A 17953-nucleotide genomic window follows, 5' to 3' on the forward strand; every position below is an offset into this window, starting at 1 on the left:
AAAGGAGAGAAATATTTCATTTATTTGGGGTAGAAGTATACAAGAACAAGTATATTGCATAGTTTCTAGCCTTTGTTCTTCTGTGTAGAGGCACTCAACTTTAGATCTGTGGAATTTAAGCCTTGACACAATATTCAAAGGAAACCTTGTGAACTAAAATGCAATTGTTTTCACAGACAAACATTTTTTAGGAGATTTTACCTTACCGGGTAGAATCAGGATAGGGGGTTTTCTTCACTGTAATATATAGGCTCCTATGGATCCTAAAAGAAAACACAATCCCTCAAGGTCTCAGCAGATTTACAAATCATGAGTAATAGTGAAGTTGTCAAGAGCATGACAAAACTTGTCCACCTTTAGGCTACAGTCAGAAATATCGTCAGACTTTGAGGTGGCTACAAAGTGCATCATGGAACATTATCGTGACATACCATTATTGTAACCAGTATGCTTTATTCCAGAGTAAAAAGCCTACATGTATATCAGCAACCGTACTGCTTTAACAGCTCATAACAATAATACATGTTATCTTGTGTCATAAATACTGAGAAATAAAAAAGTAAACGGCAAGCAAGCCCTCTAGTGAAAAACACACACAAACTGTTTGGTATTTCATGAGAGTGCTGCCCCCTGTTGAGTGTAAGATGTACTGTAGAGTACTACATCACAAACACCAACTAGTGCTCTGGCAGACTCAATGGCAGTGATCAACTACAAGACACTTAAACATATACAAAAACACGTTATAAATTAAGTATAACTGCTACAAATGTAATGAGTTAGTACAGTTTAAATTCCAATGTCAAATAATAGCATTTCATATTTTGGTGTAGCCAAGGTGAAAGTTAGTTGTATTAAAATGTTCTGTGTTGGAACAAGATGGACAAATGACAGAGGGGCTTCTACTATCACATTCTCTGCTCTTGGTGTCTCTAAAACCCTCTTCAGTAAAGAGTGAGAACAGTCACTGTAAGAAGAAATGCATTTAGAGAGGGTAAAGTATTAGTAGACAATGCGTATAATACGGTAGAACAGACTAAAGTATTAAGAAAATAAGTGTGGAATGACTAAATAAAATGTAAATGCTATCTACAAAATAACTATGACAATTCTAAACAAGAGATTCACTTTTGCTTATGAGCCAGATAGAGAACAGTAGATGGCACAAGTAATTATAATTGTGATCACAAGTTCATACACTCTCTCTGGTCTACTCAGTACCCATCACAGCACTTTCACACATACTTAACATCTCCTTTCTGCTTTGTCCATCACCTGCATAGGCAACCATAGCTTCCTATATGTTTTCACAGTATTGATTTAGCAGTCAATTCCAGTCATTCATTCCAGTGTATACCTAACAAGGTAATGTTATAAACAAAGAAAGGAATGGATTAACGAAAAATCCCCGAACCAGAGGAGACACTGCACATTTGAATGAATGCCAGGCATTGCAGATGACTCCAGCTAGGGCCTAGAAATCCTCTGAGGCTTGGATGTGCTTTTGTGCCAGTGACGGCCTTCTTGGGCTGTGTCACATTCCACCTCAGGAATAGAACATGCTACCTGTCTCCTGGCAAAGCAGCATCTCCTTCTGTCTTTAACTTGTTGTGTTTTCTTGCTACTGTGGACTTTCATATAAATCTCTCACCGTCTACACTAACTACAAAGCATCATCAGTAATACCAAAACTACACAATAGTGTGTTCCTGTGCATGGCCAGTGAGGTGTGGGGTCTGTTCCAGTGTTCTGCTCCGCTCCCCCAGGGGCCAGGGTTAGACAGGGGTGACACTGAGGTCCTCAGACAGAGAGAAGCCTGAGTCTCTGTCCCGGGTGGGTTTCTCAGACTTGGTGTGTCTCCTCACATCCTCGTGTCCGTAGCTGGCGTGGCGCTTCAGTAGCAGTTTGGGCACACAGGAAGAGGCCGCACCCAGGCCTGCCCCTGAGCAGGAGGAGAAGCAGGAGGAGAAAGAGGTGCTGGGAGCACAGCTGGTGCTGGCACTGGTGCTGGGGCATGGCTCTGGGCCTTTGGGCACCACCAGGGGCAGGCTCTCTGCCTCATAGCTCTGCTCATCGTAGGCATAGTTGACATTGCCACAGGGGAAGCTCTGCAGCTTAGCCAAGTCCATGCCCAGGGCCTGGCCCCCACTGGCTCCCCCTGCTTGGCCCTTCCGGGAGGACACCAGGCTGAGGCTGGGCGCACCCTGGGTCTGGGGAGCAGAGAGGGCCTGGCAGGCTGGGAAGGGGGACGAGGAGCACAGACTGCTGGGGACAGGGAGGCCGCTACTGCCATCGCACCCAGAGTCGGTGCAGTCAGAGGTAGGGTTACCTGCCTGGGGGGCGGAGTAGCTGCTGGACAGGGGCATGGACTTGGTATGAGATAGGGCTGCCTTCCCCCGACCAAAGCTCTCCAGCACCCAGGAGCCATAGGTTGGGTTCCACAGGTTCTTTGTCTTGTTTTTTAGCCTCTGGCTGCCTGAGAAGGAGCTGTCCCTGGAGCAGGGCCAGTTGAGGGGCTCGGGGTGGAGCCAGGCTCCAGGGCAGACACCTGGACCCGGAGCAGGAACAGGCTCGGCCCAGCAGGGCTCCAGGGCCTCGCGGTAGGAGGTCACCTCCTGAGGCAGCTGCTGGGGCCGCAGCAGACAGGGATTGTGGGGCTGGGGCAGCGACGTGGGACCCATGCCCAGGCCCAGACCCAGACTGGTCATTTGAGGAGAGATCTCCTGGGAGGCAGTGTGGCCCAGCAGCAGAGGGGTCAGACTGCCTGGGGTGTCAGGGCGGATCACAGTGCTCAACTCCTCCTCCACTGTAGGACCGTACTCCACAGGCAGGGGCGTGTTGATCACATCAGGGTCCTGGGCAAAAGAAAAGAGAGAGAATAGAAAACGGTGAATATGTATGGTGAGTGTTGTGAAGAAAATGCATTCCTGGCTGCCAGTGGGTCAGTACCTGAGTGCAGTAGTTGATCCTCTCCAGAATGGTGGAGAAATTGGGTCTGTGTTCAGGGCAGTGCTGCCAGCACTGAGTCATGATCCTGTACCTACAGAAGAGAGTTGGAGAAAAGCCAACTGAATCACGGATTTAAGTCTAAAACTGCACATTGGCCTTGCAACGGACCTAAATCCATTATAAACTCCCGTCAAGAGAATTAACTCTCCATTAGCTCAATCTGATCTACTCACACAGGCCCGGGACAGCTCTTAGGGGGGTTCATCCTCCCCCCACTTGTCACAAACTCCAGAACCTCCTGGTTGGTTTTGCAGGGATAAGGCATGTAGCCTAGAGAGAAAATCTCCCAGAGCAGTACACCAAACGACCTGCAGAGAGAGAGCAGAGGTCAGAAAAAATAGTTGATATGAGAAATCAGCTGCTTCAGAAAGTATTGATACCCCTTGACTTATTCCACATATTGTTATGTTACAGCCTGAATAAAAGATGGATTACCCATAATGACAAAGTGAAAACATGTTTTTAGACATTTTTCCAAATCTATTGAAAATGAAATACAGAAATATCTCATTTACATAAGTATTCACATCCTGAGTCAATACTTTCTAGAAGCATCTTTGGCGGCGATTACAGCTTTGAGTCGTCTTGGGTATGTCTGTATTGGCTTTGCACATCTGGATTTGGGGATTATTTTGAAGGGAGAGGGGAGTCTCAAAGATTTTCAATGGCACTGAAGTCTGGCCTTTGGCTGGGCCACTCAAGGTCTTTCACATTCTTGGTCTGAAGCCATTCCAATGTTGCTTAGGATGTATGCTTGTGGTTATTATCCAGATGGAACCTAAATCATTGTTTTCACTCTGTATTTGCCCATATTTGTCTCCATGCATTGCTCCCTCTATCCTTACCAGTCTCCCGGTCCCTGCCTCTGTCTGAAAAGCATCCCCATAGCATGATGCTGCCACCACCATGCTTCACGGTAGGGATGGTGTTAGACCGGAAATAAGCTGTGCCTTGTTTTCGCCAGACAAAGAGCTTTGCATTCAGGCCAAAGAGTTACATTTTTGTCTCATCAGAACACAGAATATTTTGCCTTATGATCTCAGAGTCTTTCATGTGCCTTTTTGCAAACTCCAGGCGTGCTGTCATGTGCTTCCGTCTGGCCAGTCTCCCATAAAGCCCAGATTCGCAAAGTGCTGTAGAGACTGTTGTCCTTCTGGCAGGTTCTCTCATCTCAGCCAATGAACTCTGTAGTTCTGTCATAGTGGTCATTGGGTTCTTGGTCACCTCCCTGACCAAGGTCCTTCTTGCCCGGTTGCTCAGTTTGGTCAGACAGCCAGCTGTAGGCAGAGTCTGGGTAGTTCTATATTTCTTCCATTTCCCAATGATGGAGACCACTCTTCTCTTGGAAACTTTCAACACTAGACATTGTTTTATACCCTTTCCCAGATATTTCTCGTCACAATTATATCTCTGAGATCTACAGACAGTTCTTGGACTTCATGGTATAGTTTCTGCTCTGACATGCACTGTCAACTGTGGGGCCTTATATAAACAGGTGTGTTTCTTTCTAAATCATGTTCAAACCATTTGAGTTGGCCACAGGAAACGGGATACACCTGAGCACAATTTGGAGTGTCATTGCAAATGGTTGTTAATACTTATGTCAATGAGATATATCTGTATTTCATTTTCAATAAATTAGCAAAAATGTCTAAAAACCTGTTTTCACTGTCATTGTGTGTAGATGGCTAAATAAAACAAATTCTGTCTGTAACACAACAAAATGTGGAATACTTCAAGGGGTATGAATACTTTCTGAAGGCACTGTATGTACTGCTACTGGTCATTCAACTACAGTTTGGATACATCATGTAATAGAATGAATGGGTTACCAGGTGTCAGTCTTGCAGGTGAAGATGCCCTCCATGAAGGCCTCTGGAGGCATCCACTTGACGGGAAGCATGGCACGGCCACCCTTTCTGTAGTAGCTGGCCCTGTGGAGGAGAATGAGTCATGGTTAGTGTCTGAAACCCCTCTATAACTAAATGGGAATAGTACGCTCAAGTCTTCACTGCGTGGAGACTAGACTGATCCAACAGATATGTTGAGATATCAGCTGGGAAAAACACAGAATGGAGAAATTAAACATTACAAGGCGTTAAGATCCTTTTGGGGGGATGCTGAACTAAAGCAACAAGCAGCATGGTACTGGGACAGAGAGAACTGGTGGTTAAGTATACCTGTATATGTCACGCGCCATTCCAAAGTCTCCTATCTTAGCCACTCGGTCTGGTCCAGGGCAGGTCAGCAAACAATTCCTGGCAGCTATATCTCTGAAACACATAACAAACAGCATTGAATACCTCTTTATGTAGTATGAATACTGTATACAAAAGGCTAATGGTTTGGTAGGAGGACATGGTAACCTGTGGATGAAGTGGTTCTCTTCTAGGTAGCGGCAGCCGAAGGCGATGTCTCTGGCCACATGTAGCAGCTCCAGCATGGTGAGGGAGGAGCTCTGACTCTGAAAAGACACCACACACACAAAACCATTACTACTAACAGACCCATAGGGCTGTTGAACACTTCTGGCAGCTGAGAGACACTCTGCTACCGACCGTTTTGGGTCGGTTCTGTCTCAGGAAGCTCTTCATATCGCCTCCAGTCATCAGCTCCAGGAGGATACAGCGGGGCAGGATCTGCAGACTCACCCCGATGCAGCGCACTATGTTCTGGTGGCTGAACTTACTGTGGACACACAAGAACAGTGGTGGTGAATACACTTCTGTACCTCAGGCTAGGAGAGTTGGCCAGACACCAGCTGTAATGGCTTTAGGGTACAGGACTGTTTTTTACAAGTTGTGTGTGATATGGTGTGGTGGCATCAACATATTAATGAATGTGTCTGTGTTTATGTCTAGGCTGTGTCTAGTATTATTAAATCACCAGGAAACACTCCAGGGCCCAATTTACCCCAGGGTACTCATTATGTACTCTGTTGTGCCTGTCTTAGACCGACAACGTCTGCTCGACAGAGATGCTTTTTAAATGCTTTCAGCAGAGCTCCATTTGGAGGTGAGACAGATTTCTTCCTGCAACCAGCTGCTTGTTACCTCAACGGCGATGAATTACCTGACTCTCTATTATAAACAACAGCTGGTAAGCTTTTTACCAAAATAAGCAGTAAATGAGTAGAGTCACAAAACAAAACATGGCATCAGATTAGACTGCCAAGCGCTAAGTGATGGTATGACAGTGTGTGGGTGTCGTCTGCCTCCCTCATACGTTACACTATGTTACTGTGTGTGTGTGTGTGTGTGTGTGTGTGTGTGTGTGTGTGTGTGTGTGTGTGTGTGTGTGTGTGTGAGAGAGAGCGCGAGCGAGCGAGTGAGAGAGTGTGTGAGAGTGAGAGAGTGTGTGAGAGTGAAAGTGTGTGTGAGAGTGAGAGTGTGTGAGAGTGAGAGTGAGAGAGAGTGAGTGAGAGAGTGGAAGTGGATGAGGCCCTGTGTGTTCCAGCCTAGTCCACCTCATAATCAGAGCCTCCATCAGGAAATCCATTTCGTCCTGTTCGGAGCAGATCTCCGGAAGAGTCTATGGAGCAGAAAGGTAATAACAGTCAGTCGCTCGCTCCCTATTCAGAACAGAACACATGCAGAGAGAGAGACACGCCATGGCATGCACTCATCAGATGATTCACCCAAGGAAATTACAGTGGATTTTCATAACAGACTTTTCTTGAGAAATCTATGAATGAATTAATATATGCAGCAGAAAGACTAAAGAAATGAATTGTGTTCTGTACAATGTTAATGTCTACAGTACGTTTGTGCAGTAATGTTACATTTTAAACCTACTATTATATTATAATGTAATCAGTCATTGTTTGAGTTGCATCTTGCATTTTTCCAAGCAGAAGTGATACAAACTGACATGTCGTGTCAGAGTGAAACACAGAAGGATCAGTGTTGGAGTCTTTTTAAACCAGCGTGATCTCCTTTGTTAGGTTACAGGTCTGTACGTCACTATTACTTACAACACAGAGCTAGAGCCTTTCTTAAGGCAGGTGTAAATACACCTGACCAGCAGTACACATTATGAAGGAAGTGCAGAGGGAAACTGCCATAGAGGAGGAACACTCTTAGTTACTCTTAGCATTTTAGTCAAAAGGTTATCAATATTAGTCCCAATTGTTTACACACTAAAACTGGACCATGAGGCACAATGACCCAAACTTGTAACTAATTTACAGGTTTGGGTCATTGTGCCAGACACCACATCTGCAATACTAGTGGCACATGTTTTGCTTTACACACAGACTGCAATTTTATAACAAACATTCGGCAAAACACAACACACAATGCTCTACCTTTGGCACAACCTTCACAACTAAAATATCTTGTGTGCAAATGAAAAGCAACTCAGTTCAACAAGCTAAGCTCAATTACCAATTGATCACTTTCTCTCTTCACATGTGCAAACACTAATTGCATAAATGTTCCCTTTGCAATCAGACCTTTGATGTGGATAAAAATCCCACAGGTGAAAATTCCTGTGTTTGGAGAACAATGGAAGCAAACTTGGCAGAGAGAGGTGGAGGAGAGGTTGAGGTGGGGGTAGAGGTGGAGGTAGAGGTAGAGGTAGAGGTGGGGGTAGAGGTGGAGGTAGAGGTAGAGGTGGAGGTAGAGGTAGAGGTGGAGGTGGAGGTGGGGGTAGAGGTGTAGGTAGAGGTAGAGATAGAGGTGGAGGTGGAGATAGAGGTAGAGGTAGAGGTAGAGGTAGAGGTAGAGGTAGAGGTGGAGGTGGAGGTGGGGGTAGAGGTGGAGGTAGAGGTGGGGGTAGAGGTAGAGATAGAGGTGGAGGTGGAGATAGAGGTAGAGGTAGAGGTGGAGGTGGAGGTGGAGGTGGAGGTGGGGGTAGAGGTGGAGGTAGAGGTAGAGGTAGAGGTGGAGGTGGAGGTGGGGGTAGAGTTGGAGGTAGAGGTAGAGGTAGAGGTGGAGGTAGAGGTGGAGGTAGAGGTAGAGGTAGAGGTGGAGGTGGAGGTGGAGGTGGAGGTGGAGGTGGAGGTGGGGGTAGAGTTGGAGGTAGAGGTAGAGGTAGAGGTGGAGGTGGAGGTGGAGGTGGGGGTAGAGTTGGAGGTAGAGGTAGAGGTAGAGGTGGAGGTGGAGGTGGAGGTGGAGGTGGAGGTGGAGGTGGAGGTGGGGGTGGGGGTAGAGTTGGAGGTAGAGGTAGAGGTAGAGGTGGAGGTGGAGGTGGGTGTAGAGGTGGAGGTAGAGGTAGAGGTAGAGGTAGAGGTGGAGGTGGAGATAGAGGTGGAGGTAGAGGAATATGTTATTTGTCTTATGCAGCTGTATGACCCAGTGGGTGAATAAACTTAGTTTGAGCTTTACTAAGCATCCGTGAGTTTTACTCTTATTTAGAACCTTACAAAGGCGAAACAAGTACATGTTTCATGTATTACTGTATGAAATTGGGAGCTATATTGCTTTGCAACATGTTTATCTTGTATACTGTATTACTGTAGTGTTTACTGTACTGCATGCTATTTTGTTTTTGTAGAACTGAAAGACGAACACCACGTACGTGGTGGTAAAACGCATCTATTTACAGACGAACAGGAGGCTGCCATTGTGCAAATGGTAGTTGAAAATAATGCCATAAGACTGCGGGAAATCGAACAACAGATTATTGAAAACCCTGCCACCTTCAATATCAGAGTGAGTTTATCATGAAAATCAGCCAAGACCTCAGAAAATGAATTGTAGACCTCCACAAGTCTTGTTCATCCTTGGGAGCAATTTCCAAATGCCTGAAGGTACCATGTTCATAGGTAGAAACAATAGTACACAAGTATAAACACCATGTGACCACGCAGCCGCCATACCACTCAGGAAGGAGACGCGTTCTGTCTCCTAGAGATGAACATACTTTGGTGCGAAAACTGCAAATCAATCCCAGAACAACAGCAAAGGACCTTGTGAAGATGCTGGAGGAAACATGTACAAAAGTATCTATATCCACAGTAAAACAAGTCCTATATCGACATAACCTGAAAGGCTGCTCAACAAGGAAGAAGCCACTGCTCCAAAACCGCCATAAAAAATCCAGACTACGGTTTGTGACTGCACATGGGGACAAAGATGGTACTTTTTGGAGAAATGCCCTCTGGTCTGATGAAACAAAAATAGAACTGTTTGGCCATAATGACCATCGTTATGTTTGGAGGAAAAAGGGGGAGGCTTCCAAGCCAAAGAACTCCATCCCAACCATGAAGCACGGGGGTGGCAGCATCATGTTGATGGGGTGCTTTGCTGCAGGAGGGACTGGTGCACTTCACAAAATAGATGGCATCATGAGGAGGAAAATTATGTGGATATATTAAAAAACTACAATATTTGGGTCATTTTTCCAAAAACCAGCCTGAAACTCTTTCTAAAGTCTGTTGACATCTAGTGGAAGCCCTAGGAACTGCAATTTGGGAGGACTTGGGCTTGTAATTACAGTACTAGCCATGAAAACAGTGGTAAGCTGAAAAAAATAAAAAAATTCATTGGGATGGTTTGTCATCGGGGTTTCGCCTGCCATATCAGTTCTGTTATACTCACAGACATCATTTTAACAGTTTTAGAAACTTCAGAGTGTTTTCTATCACTTATATGCATATCTTCTAGCTTCTGGGCCTGAGTGACAGGCAGTTTACTTTGGGCACGCTTTTCATCCGGACGTGAAAATACTGCCCCCTATCCCAAATTATTAATGCTTGGTCGCAAATGGGTTTTCCAAATGGACAATGACCCCAAGCATACTTCCAAAGTTGTGGCAAAAAGGCATAAGGACAACAAAGTCAAGGTATTGGAGTGGCCATCACAAAGCTTTGACCTCAATCCAACAGAAAATGTGTGGGCAGAACTGAAAAAGCATGTGCAAGCAAGGAGATCTACACACCTGACTCAGTTACACAAGCTGTGTCAGGAGGAATGGGCCAAAGTTAACCCAACTTATTGTGGAAAGCTTGTGGAAGGCTACCCAAAACGTTTGACCCAAGATAAACAATTTAAAGGCAATGCTACCAAATACTAATTGAGTGTATGTAAACTTCTGACCCACTGGGAATGTGATGAAAGAAATAAAAGCTGAAATAAATCATTTTCTCTACTATTATTCTGACCTGTCACATTCTTAAAATAAAGTGGTGATCCTAACTGACCTAAAACAGGGATTTTTTTACTGCGATTAAATGTCAGGAATTGTGAAAAACTGAGTTTAAATGTATTTGGCTAAGGTGTACGTAAACTTCCCGACTTCAACTGTATGTGTGCTTACAGTATGCTGTTTGACATGTATTGAGTCATGTTGAAATATAAAACAAAAAATGTTGCATTTGTGTTCCTTTCTTGTTTGAGTACACACAAACAATATACAGTATAACAACAAAATCTTAGTCTTTACACTGAAATAGGTTCTGATAGTAGTGTTTTGAATTTGTCACATTGGTGTGATCTCGGTTGTCACTAAGTTTGATTAATTTGATTTGTGTGTGTGTCTCATTTGTATGCCGAGTTTAATTGTGAGCAGGGAGTACATGATTTCGATTGCTGTGTTTCATTTTGCAAGATGTCTGTGGGGTTTCGGGAAATTGGCTAACTATTTTGTGTTTTGCGCTTACAATTTTGAGTACATGAGATGTAGTTTCAGCAAACGTGTGTTAACAACTGGGAAAAACTGTAAACATCATCTTCTACACTTGTTTTTGGCTATTCATGCATTTCATGCAATGGCCAAGAGGAATTATATAATTTTAACTGTTCTGTGCTGATATATTCTTAGTCATGGAGGAGCTATGGAGCCGAAAGAAGAGGAACTGACCTTTATGGCCACTTGCATGGCTGTGTTCTCTCCATTCATCCCTAGAACCTGGCCTTCATACACCTCCCCAAATGCTCCATGGCCCAATGCCCTGCAAACACACACCAAGCCAGACAGGTGACAAAGAGCTTCACTCCAGAGCTTCACTCCAGAGCTTCACCCCAGAGCTTCACTCCATCATGTAATGCACATTGTAGCTTATAGTTAAGTGCTCAGTCAGCTGTACTGTGTGTGTGGACTACCTGAGGAGGGTGATGTTCTTGCGCGGTACTTCATTCAGCTCACTCAGCGAAGCAGCCTTGCCAGCAAAGCAGTAGTTTGGGTTGTAATCTGTCATGATGGTGGATGACCGGATCTTACTCAGCTTGTATTCTGGGCTCTGGAGACGCAGCCTGACCGCGTGCAGCTGGTTCTTCTTACGGTAGTATACTGTAGGAGAGAGAGACCAGGAAGACAGTGTTGGTTACTGTCATACAGTCCTCGGCTTCAAACTGTTGCTTTACTGTACCTATCAGAGACATAACAACACACTATCCCTGCATCAGACACACTACCCTAATGTCTGTCTGTCCTCTAACCTCTGGCCTCTGACCTCTGGCCCTGGTCCAGTCAGTGACTAGCTGTGAGTCTGTGAGTTGAGGACCGAGGACTCACCCTCCGTGGAGGCGGCCCGCGGCCCAGATGCAGGTTGGTAGTCTGCCTCAGGGGCTGGGTGGGGGCCCTGGGGGGGGCGATGCGTGGTGGTGAGAGGTGCCCTCTGCCATGACGTCGAGCTGCAGGTGCAGACAGACGCGACGCTCGGGGGGAGGAGTGGGGGGGCCGTGGACAGACTACCAACCTACTTGGGGGAGAGCTCAGGTGAAGAGACAATGTTAACTGTCTGAGGTCTGTCTCCACCTGGATGGGCCCTCACCATGGGCCACAGTGGGGCTGCTTGACCATCTGGCTTTTGGGTTGAGTTGAGTGTGTGTGTTGTATTGTGTGTGTTATGCATGTTGTGTGTTAGGATATAGAGAAACTATATATTGATACTGTACAGTATGCCTTTTGAATTGACAGTGCTAGAGACAGGAAGCAGCTCTGATATCACTTCCTCTGAGGCTTATGGGAAAGTTCTGTGGTCTTACGCAAAGGGACTTTCACTCCACAGTGAAGCTTTGTGTTAATGACAGGTTTTAATGATTTAGCATTGGAAAAAAAAACAGTTCCACTTCAGTCATAGCACAGTGTGTTACAGTTAGTTCACAAGTCAAACTCTAAATATGAGGATCTCATACCGACATAGAGGGAATGTTGATATTTGGTGATATCAGTTTGTCTGACATCATCAAGAAAAAATTATACCATCCCACTGGGCACACACTGGTTGAACCAATGTGGAATAGATGTTGAATAAGACACTCCATGATCAGACACTCCTTAATCAGCACTGTCAGGAAAGTAAGAGTTCTACACTGCCAGAACCCCCTCCCCTCATACTGCAGCACACGGTCGTCAAAAAGGGAGCGGTCAAAGAGAAACGGAAAATTATCCCTCACTGTTAAACATTTCTGTCCCAAAAATGAAAAAGACAATCAGTCCATTTTTGGAGCATGAGCACACATAAAGTACACATATAACACAGTAGCAGCATTCATTATGATATGAATCATTGATCGCTCATTGGCAAGACGAGGTTAGACACTAATATTAGTATAATAGATTATTATTCTTTCTTTCACTCCTCAATGTTTCCAAAGCAGAATAATCATAGGTACAACTTAAAAGTTAATAGCAGTCATTTCCCTCATTCCCTAATCATTCCTTTTAACAGGCTTATTGTGCAATCATTAGCATTAAGCGATTAAACCATGTTTTAACTTGAATTAAAATAAACCCATGTGATTATAAAACAAGTATAGAAGGTAAGAATTGTTACTGGTGTGGCGATTTGTCCAATTGTGCACTTTTAAGCATGACTAGATAAACAGTATATGTATGTTATTGCACATACTTGGGACCATCCATCCCAATGTGCCAGACCACTAAATGAATACTTAGCCAGCCCCTTCACTCTGATAGAAACATCTTAGATTTTGTGGAAGTAAAGTGCAAGAGTGAAAGGTGGCTAGACAGTAATCCCTTCAGCCCCTCCTAAAGTATGTGTATCACAGTTCAAATCAGTTCATTCTCTACCAGGCTTGATATCTGGAAGAAATATAATGCCCAAGGGCTGACAAGACAAACCCATTTTTGTCAATGTGGATTTCCCAAAAGAGGATTGTAAGCAACAATTCCTAAAAGGCCACCTTTGGTACTATTTTCTACAAGTATCTTCCTGACTGTTAAATGCAGTGTTGAATCATGGACTTCCACCATTCACTCACATCCAGCGTCACATTTCCCTCAAAGAGAATACATTAAACCACAGCTTGGTTTACAATGCCAAGCTCCTGCCTTTTCATGATGCTTTCATTGTCAGAAAGTTAAATACAGTATCATTGGCATGGAAAGAAACAGCTCACAGACGGTGAAAGGTGGAGGGCACAGAATCAACACAGAATTGGAAGAGGCTCTTACTGAGGGTGAGGCTGGCGCAGGTCAGGACGATGACCGTCACCACGATGGTTGCCACCACAGCTAGGATGAGGGACAAGGACAGCTGGCCTTCTGGAGCGAGGCCCTGATGGGCTGCTAGGGGGTCAGAGGTCAGGTTTAACAGAGAAAGCTGGAGAACCACTCAGATCATAACAATGCATCAAAGACAATGGGATTACTCGAGAGGTAGTTCCTTCCGTAACATTTCTCAATTTCTCTCCTTTTATGAGTGTACCATTTCCAGAGAAACACAGTGGTAGATCTTTTAAATTTAGCATATATGATCCCAAAACACATCTAGTAAAATTAGGGTTTTTACTTGACTGTTACCTGTGCAGGTGACGTTGTCACTGGCCAACACCTCCTCGTTGTGACAGAGGCAGATGATGAGTTGAGTGTCCTCGTCCCATTTGCAGCTCTGGGTCTGGCAGTGACCGCAGTTGAGCTGCACCTTGATCTCACATTCTCCATGGCTTTCCATGGCTGAGTGGGGAGAATGACAGAGGAAGTTCACCACATGAATCTCACAAGAAGAATGCTGTAGCAGAAGCACCGGTCAACTTAGCCATATCTATGGCTAAAAAGAGAAGCTGTTTTGCAATCAGTGTTCTTTCTCTTCTTCATAACGTTGTCAAACACTGGACTTCAATTCTTAACTATGGTCAACTAAAACAAATCATGGTTTCACTGTAAAGTCGGTACTGCATGGCCATGGGTCAGTTAACTGTTTTAGTTTGTGTCTTTTTCATGTCTGTCACTACACAGAGAACTGCTTTGTATTCTATCCTGCATTGGCGGCACATGCATTGGACTCAAATGACATTGTCGTGCCGTAAAGAATTGAGGGGCTGTCTGTTCCTCTACATCATTGAAAAAAGAGAAGGTTGCATGGCGCCAGGATCAACAGGATCCGTGAGGCCCTGAATTAGTTAACTAGTGTCTGAGGGATGAGGAGCCCATCCCTTCTTCTCCCACTGAATCAGAATCAGGTGGTAGAGACACACAAACCTCTGTGTTACGGCCTTGGCTCGCTCTCTGCTCTCCCCTTCCTCTCTTCTGGCCCCCAGTGACACTGATGAAGGAGGAGAAAGCCTTACCTGCCAGCGGATGGAGAAATATTTCCCCCGTGGGATTAACAAAGGAGATGCCATCCTGACCGCCCGCTGTGATGTCATCAATCAGCGCAGCATCGCCACCTTGATATAGATGAAACACGATAAGTGAATGTAGAGAGATTGTAAAAGTCTATGTTTGAGCTAATAATAACAATGGTTTATTATTGCTTGCATAACATATGCTCACATTATAAATGGCAATCTTTATTTTGATCAAAGATGGTCTGGGTAGAGGGAGTATGTGTGGTATTTTAACGATGTTGAAAGAAATCACGTTTTTCTCAGTCTGTACACATCTCCTCTCAGTGTGTGCCATGTTTTTCAGAGGAGCCAAACGGACCTCCAATCTTATCAGTCAATTAAGTAGAACTTTCTTCCCCAGACAACACAAAAAGCAGGGTCTTTCATGATCTCAGTATGAGTTTAACCTGTATCATAATGTCACAACATTCAGAGAGGGATGTTTATTCTGTCACCAATCCATGACTAGTAAATCATACCAGATAAAGGCAGAAAAGCAGTGAATGTTATCAGCCTTCCCCTTTCCTTGGGGCCAATGAAAATTCTCCAGCATAAATGTATTTGTCAGATTCATCACAGCTAGAAAAGAGCTGGAGGCTACAGAGGGAGGATCTTAAATCCTATAATAACACCCCTAGCAGTACAGTATGGCACATAGGAAAGCAGTAAATATTATTATGAATGTGTGTTAGATTACCTCTGTATCCGCCTCCTCCTCCTCCAGCAGTGCAGGCTCCCCCTCCCCCTCCAAACCCCCCGAAGGTGGCCCAGGACAGTTTGGATAAGGCTTGGGGGCAGGAAGAACCCCCCTCTGCTCCCTCCAGAAGAGACTTCCCTGCCCACAGGTGGCTGGAGGAGTCCTTCCAGCCTCCACCTCCCCCTGAAGCACACACACACACACACACACACACACACACACACACACACACACACACACACACCTCATTTAGCCATCACTCTCTCTAAACACTTCTTCTATTGATGTTTGCATAAGATGTGTCGATAAATTCTCCATAAGAACTTGCTGGTCAAGGAGGATTTACAGGGAATGTTCCATGAGTCTTTTCCAAGTACATTAATACAGTATTGCCATATACACTATGTCTTTTCTTCCTTTTCAATGGTTGCATAAGTCAAAAGGCTGCAACCAAGATTATAAGCAGACCCATAGGATAACCAGGGGTCAGGGCCAGCTTCTTGATATAAACACATGCACTCCTGCCCTTTCTCTGACACCTTCTACTGAAGACGCTCAAGTAGGAGCTTTAGCAGTCAGAGAAATGAAAGCCATGTGTTTTCAAGGAGCAGATAGCTAGCTATGTGAAGAGAATCTCAGAGGGAAGGGAAAAGTGGAGGGGGTGAAGTGAGGGGGGAAACCCAACCAACCTGCTGCTCCAGTCTTGCCATTGGAGCTGGAGGCCACTGTGTCGTTCTCATACTGCTCCAGAGGGATCTGGTCCAAGCTGCTCTCTGGGTCCTCCAGGTAGGCCTTCCCTCCACCACCAGCCGCTATCAGTAGAGGCACCAGCACCCCACCCTCTATCTGGCAGGGGTCACAGGGGTCACAGGGTTCACAGGGGTCACAGTCAAACACAATAGCAGCTTAAAAGGTCCAATGCAGCCATTTTTATCTCAATGTCAAGTTATTTCTGGGTAACAATTAAGTACCTTCCTGTGATTGTTTTCAAATGAAATGGTCAAAAAATAAACAAAAATAGCTTCTTAGCAAAGAGCAGTTTCTTTTAAGCAATAATTTTGCTAGGACTGTCTGGAGGTGGTCTGAGTGGGTTATTGGCAGAGAGGATTGGAACTGTAATTTATCGCCCAGTGATGTCATTAGGCAGACAAAAACTCCATCCCACCAAAACAGGCTGAAAAAAAAGCTTACACTAGGGGGCTTTATTTTAACAAACCTAACACAATGGTAAATCTAAGCGCAGGCGGTAGAGCTATAGTTTCAGGAGGGTGTCAGAAATATTTTTGCTATTGTCACTATCACAATTATCAGCACATTTGCTGGCGTTGGCGTGAAAAGGCTGAGTTTTGATGAATAAACAAGTTGTGGGTGTGCCTAGGTTTAGCCCCTCACTGGCCAATCAGAATGTGCTCCATAGTGAAATATTGTATGTGGTTGCTTCAAGTTGTGTATTTATGGCCTTTTATGTACTGCCTTTGTATCAGTTCCAATGTTAGTCCATTACTCTTGGAACTACCCATCCCGGATCCGGGAGAATTGTCATCAACTACACTAATTAGCATAGCGCGGTCAAAAAATATTACTAGAAAATATTCATATTCATGAAATCACAAGTGAAATATAGTGAAACACAGCTTAGCCTTTTGTTAATCACCCTGTCATCTCAGATTTTGAAATGATGCTTTACAGCCAAAGCAAGACAAGTGTTTGTGTAAGTTTATCGATAGCCTAGCATAGTATTATGTCCAGCTAGCAGCAGGAAGCTTGGTCACGAAAATCAAAAAAGCAATCAAATTAACCGTTTACCTTTGATGAGCTTCGGATGTTTTCACTCAGGAGACTCCCAGTTAGACAGCAAATGTTCCTTTTGTTCCATAAAGATAATTTTTATACCCAAAATACCTCCGTTTGTTGGTCACGTTATGTTGAGAAATCCACCGGAAATAGCGATCACGACAACGGCAAAAAAAAATCCAAATTAGCTCTATAATATCGACAGAAACATGGCAAACGTTTTTTATAATCAAACCTCAAGGTGTTCTTCAAATATCTATTCCATAATATATCAACCGGGACAATTGGCGTTTCAGTAGGAGCGAGAGGAAAAATGACTACCTCTGTCTTTTACGCAAGAATCACTCAGAGCCCTCAGCTGGCCACTTATGCAATGTAGTCGTTTACGCTCATTCTTCAACATAAAGGCGTGAAACTACGTCAAAATGCTGTAGACACCTTAGGGAATACGTAGAAAAAGGAATCTGGTTGATATCCCTTTCAATGGCCAATAGGGGTGAATAGGAACGGAATAGGAACACAACGGTTTCAAAACATGAGTCACTTCCTGATTGGATTTTTCTTAGGCTTTCGCCTGCAATATCAGTTCTGTTAAACTCACAGACAATATCTTTACAGTTTTTGGAAACTTTAGAGTGTTTTCTATCCTAAGCTGTCAATTATATGCATATTCTAGCATCTGGTCCTGAGAAATAGGCCGTTTACTTTGGGCACGTTATTTTTCCAAAAATGAAAATAGTGCCCCCTAGCTTCCAAACCAAATTAAAATGTAGACCTATTTTTGATAAATACATTCACTTCAACCCATTTGCAGTCCATATTGTTCTAAGTAATTGCACGGCTTCAATAGCATTCTAGCAGGGGCTAGTCCTACTGTAAATTGCATTATGGCTTAGCATTGACATGTCAAACATTGTCAATAAGCAAGATTACATGT

General features: G+C 44.4%; 1 protein-coding gene across 2 annotated transcripts in view; it reads right to left on the minus strand.

Annotated features, from left to right (window-relative positions):
* Position 1: 1 nt before the first annotated feature.
* LOC110498079 (leukocyte tyrosine kinase receptor) overlaps positions 2-17953 on the minus strand; it is an 87794-nt gene continuing 69842 nt past the window's right edge. The window contains exons 15-29 of one of the 2 annotated variants that reach the window (XM_036955023.1): positions 15912-16068; positions 15223-15405; positions 14487-14585; positions 13720-13872; positions 13372-13482; positions 11055-11241; positions 10813-10903; positions 6476-6540; positions 5568-5697; positions 5376-5473; positions 5190-5282; positions 4842-4943; positions 3183-3317; positions 2950-3040; positions 2-2855 (exon numbers count right to left, since the gene is read on the minus strand). In XM_036955023.1, coding sequence (XP_036810918.1) covers positions 1776-2855; positions 2950-3040; positions 3183-3317; positions 4842-4943; positions 5190-5282; positions 5376-5473; positions 5568-5697; positions 6476-6540; positions 10813-10903; positions 11055-11241; positions 13372-13482; positions 13720-13872; positions 14487-14585; positions 15223-15405; positions 15912-16068 — 2775 coding nt within the window. In that variant the 3' untranslated portion in view covers positions 2-1775. Of the gene's footprint in view, positions 2856-2949; positions 3041-3182; positions 3318-4841; positions 4944-5189; positions 5283-5375; positions 5474-5567; positions 5698-6475; positions 6541-10812; positions 10904-11054; positions 11242-13371; positions 13486-13719; positions 13873-14486; positions 14586-15222; positions 15406-15911; positions 16069-17953 lie in introns of both variants that reach the window. The other variant, XM_036955022.1, reaches the window with a different exon arrangement.

The sequence above is a fragment of the Oncorhynchus mykiss genome, chromosome 19, assembly GCF_013265735.2.
Source record: "Oncorhynchus mykiss isolate Arlee chromosome 19, USDA_OmykA_1.1, whole genome shotgun sequence".
Lineage (NCBI taxonomy): Eukaryota > Metazoa > Chordata > Actinopteri > Salmoniformes > Salmonidae > Oncorhynchus > Oncorhynchus mykiss.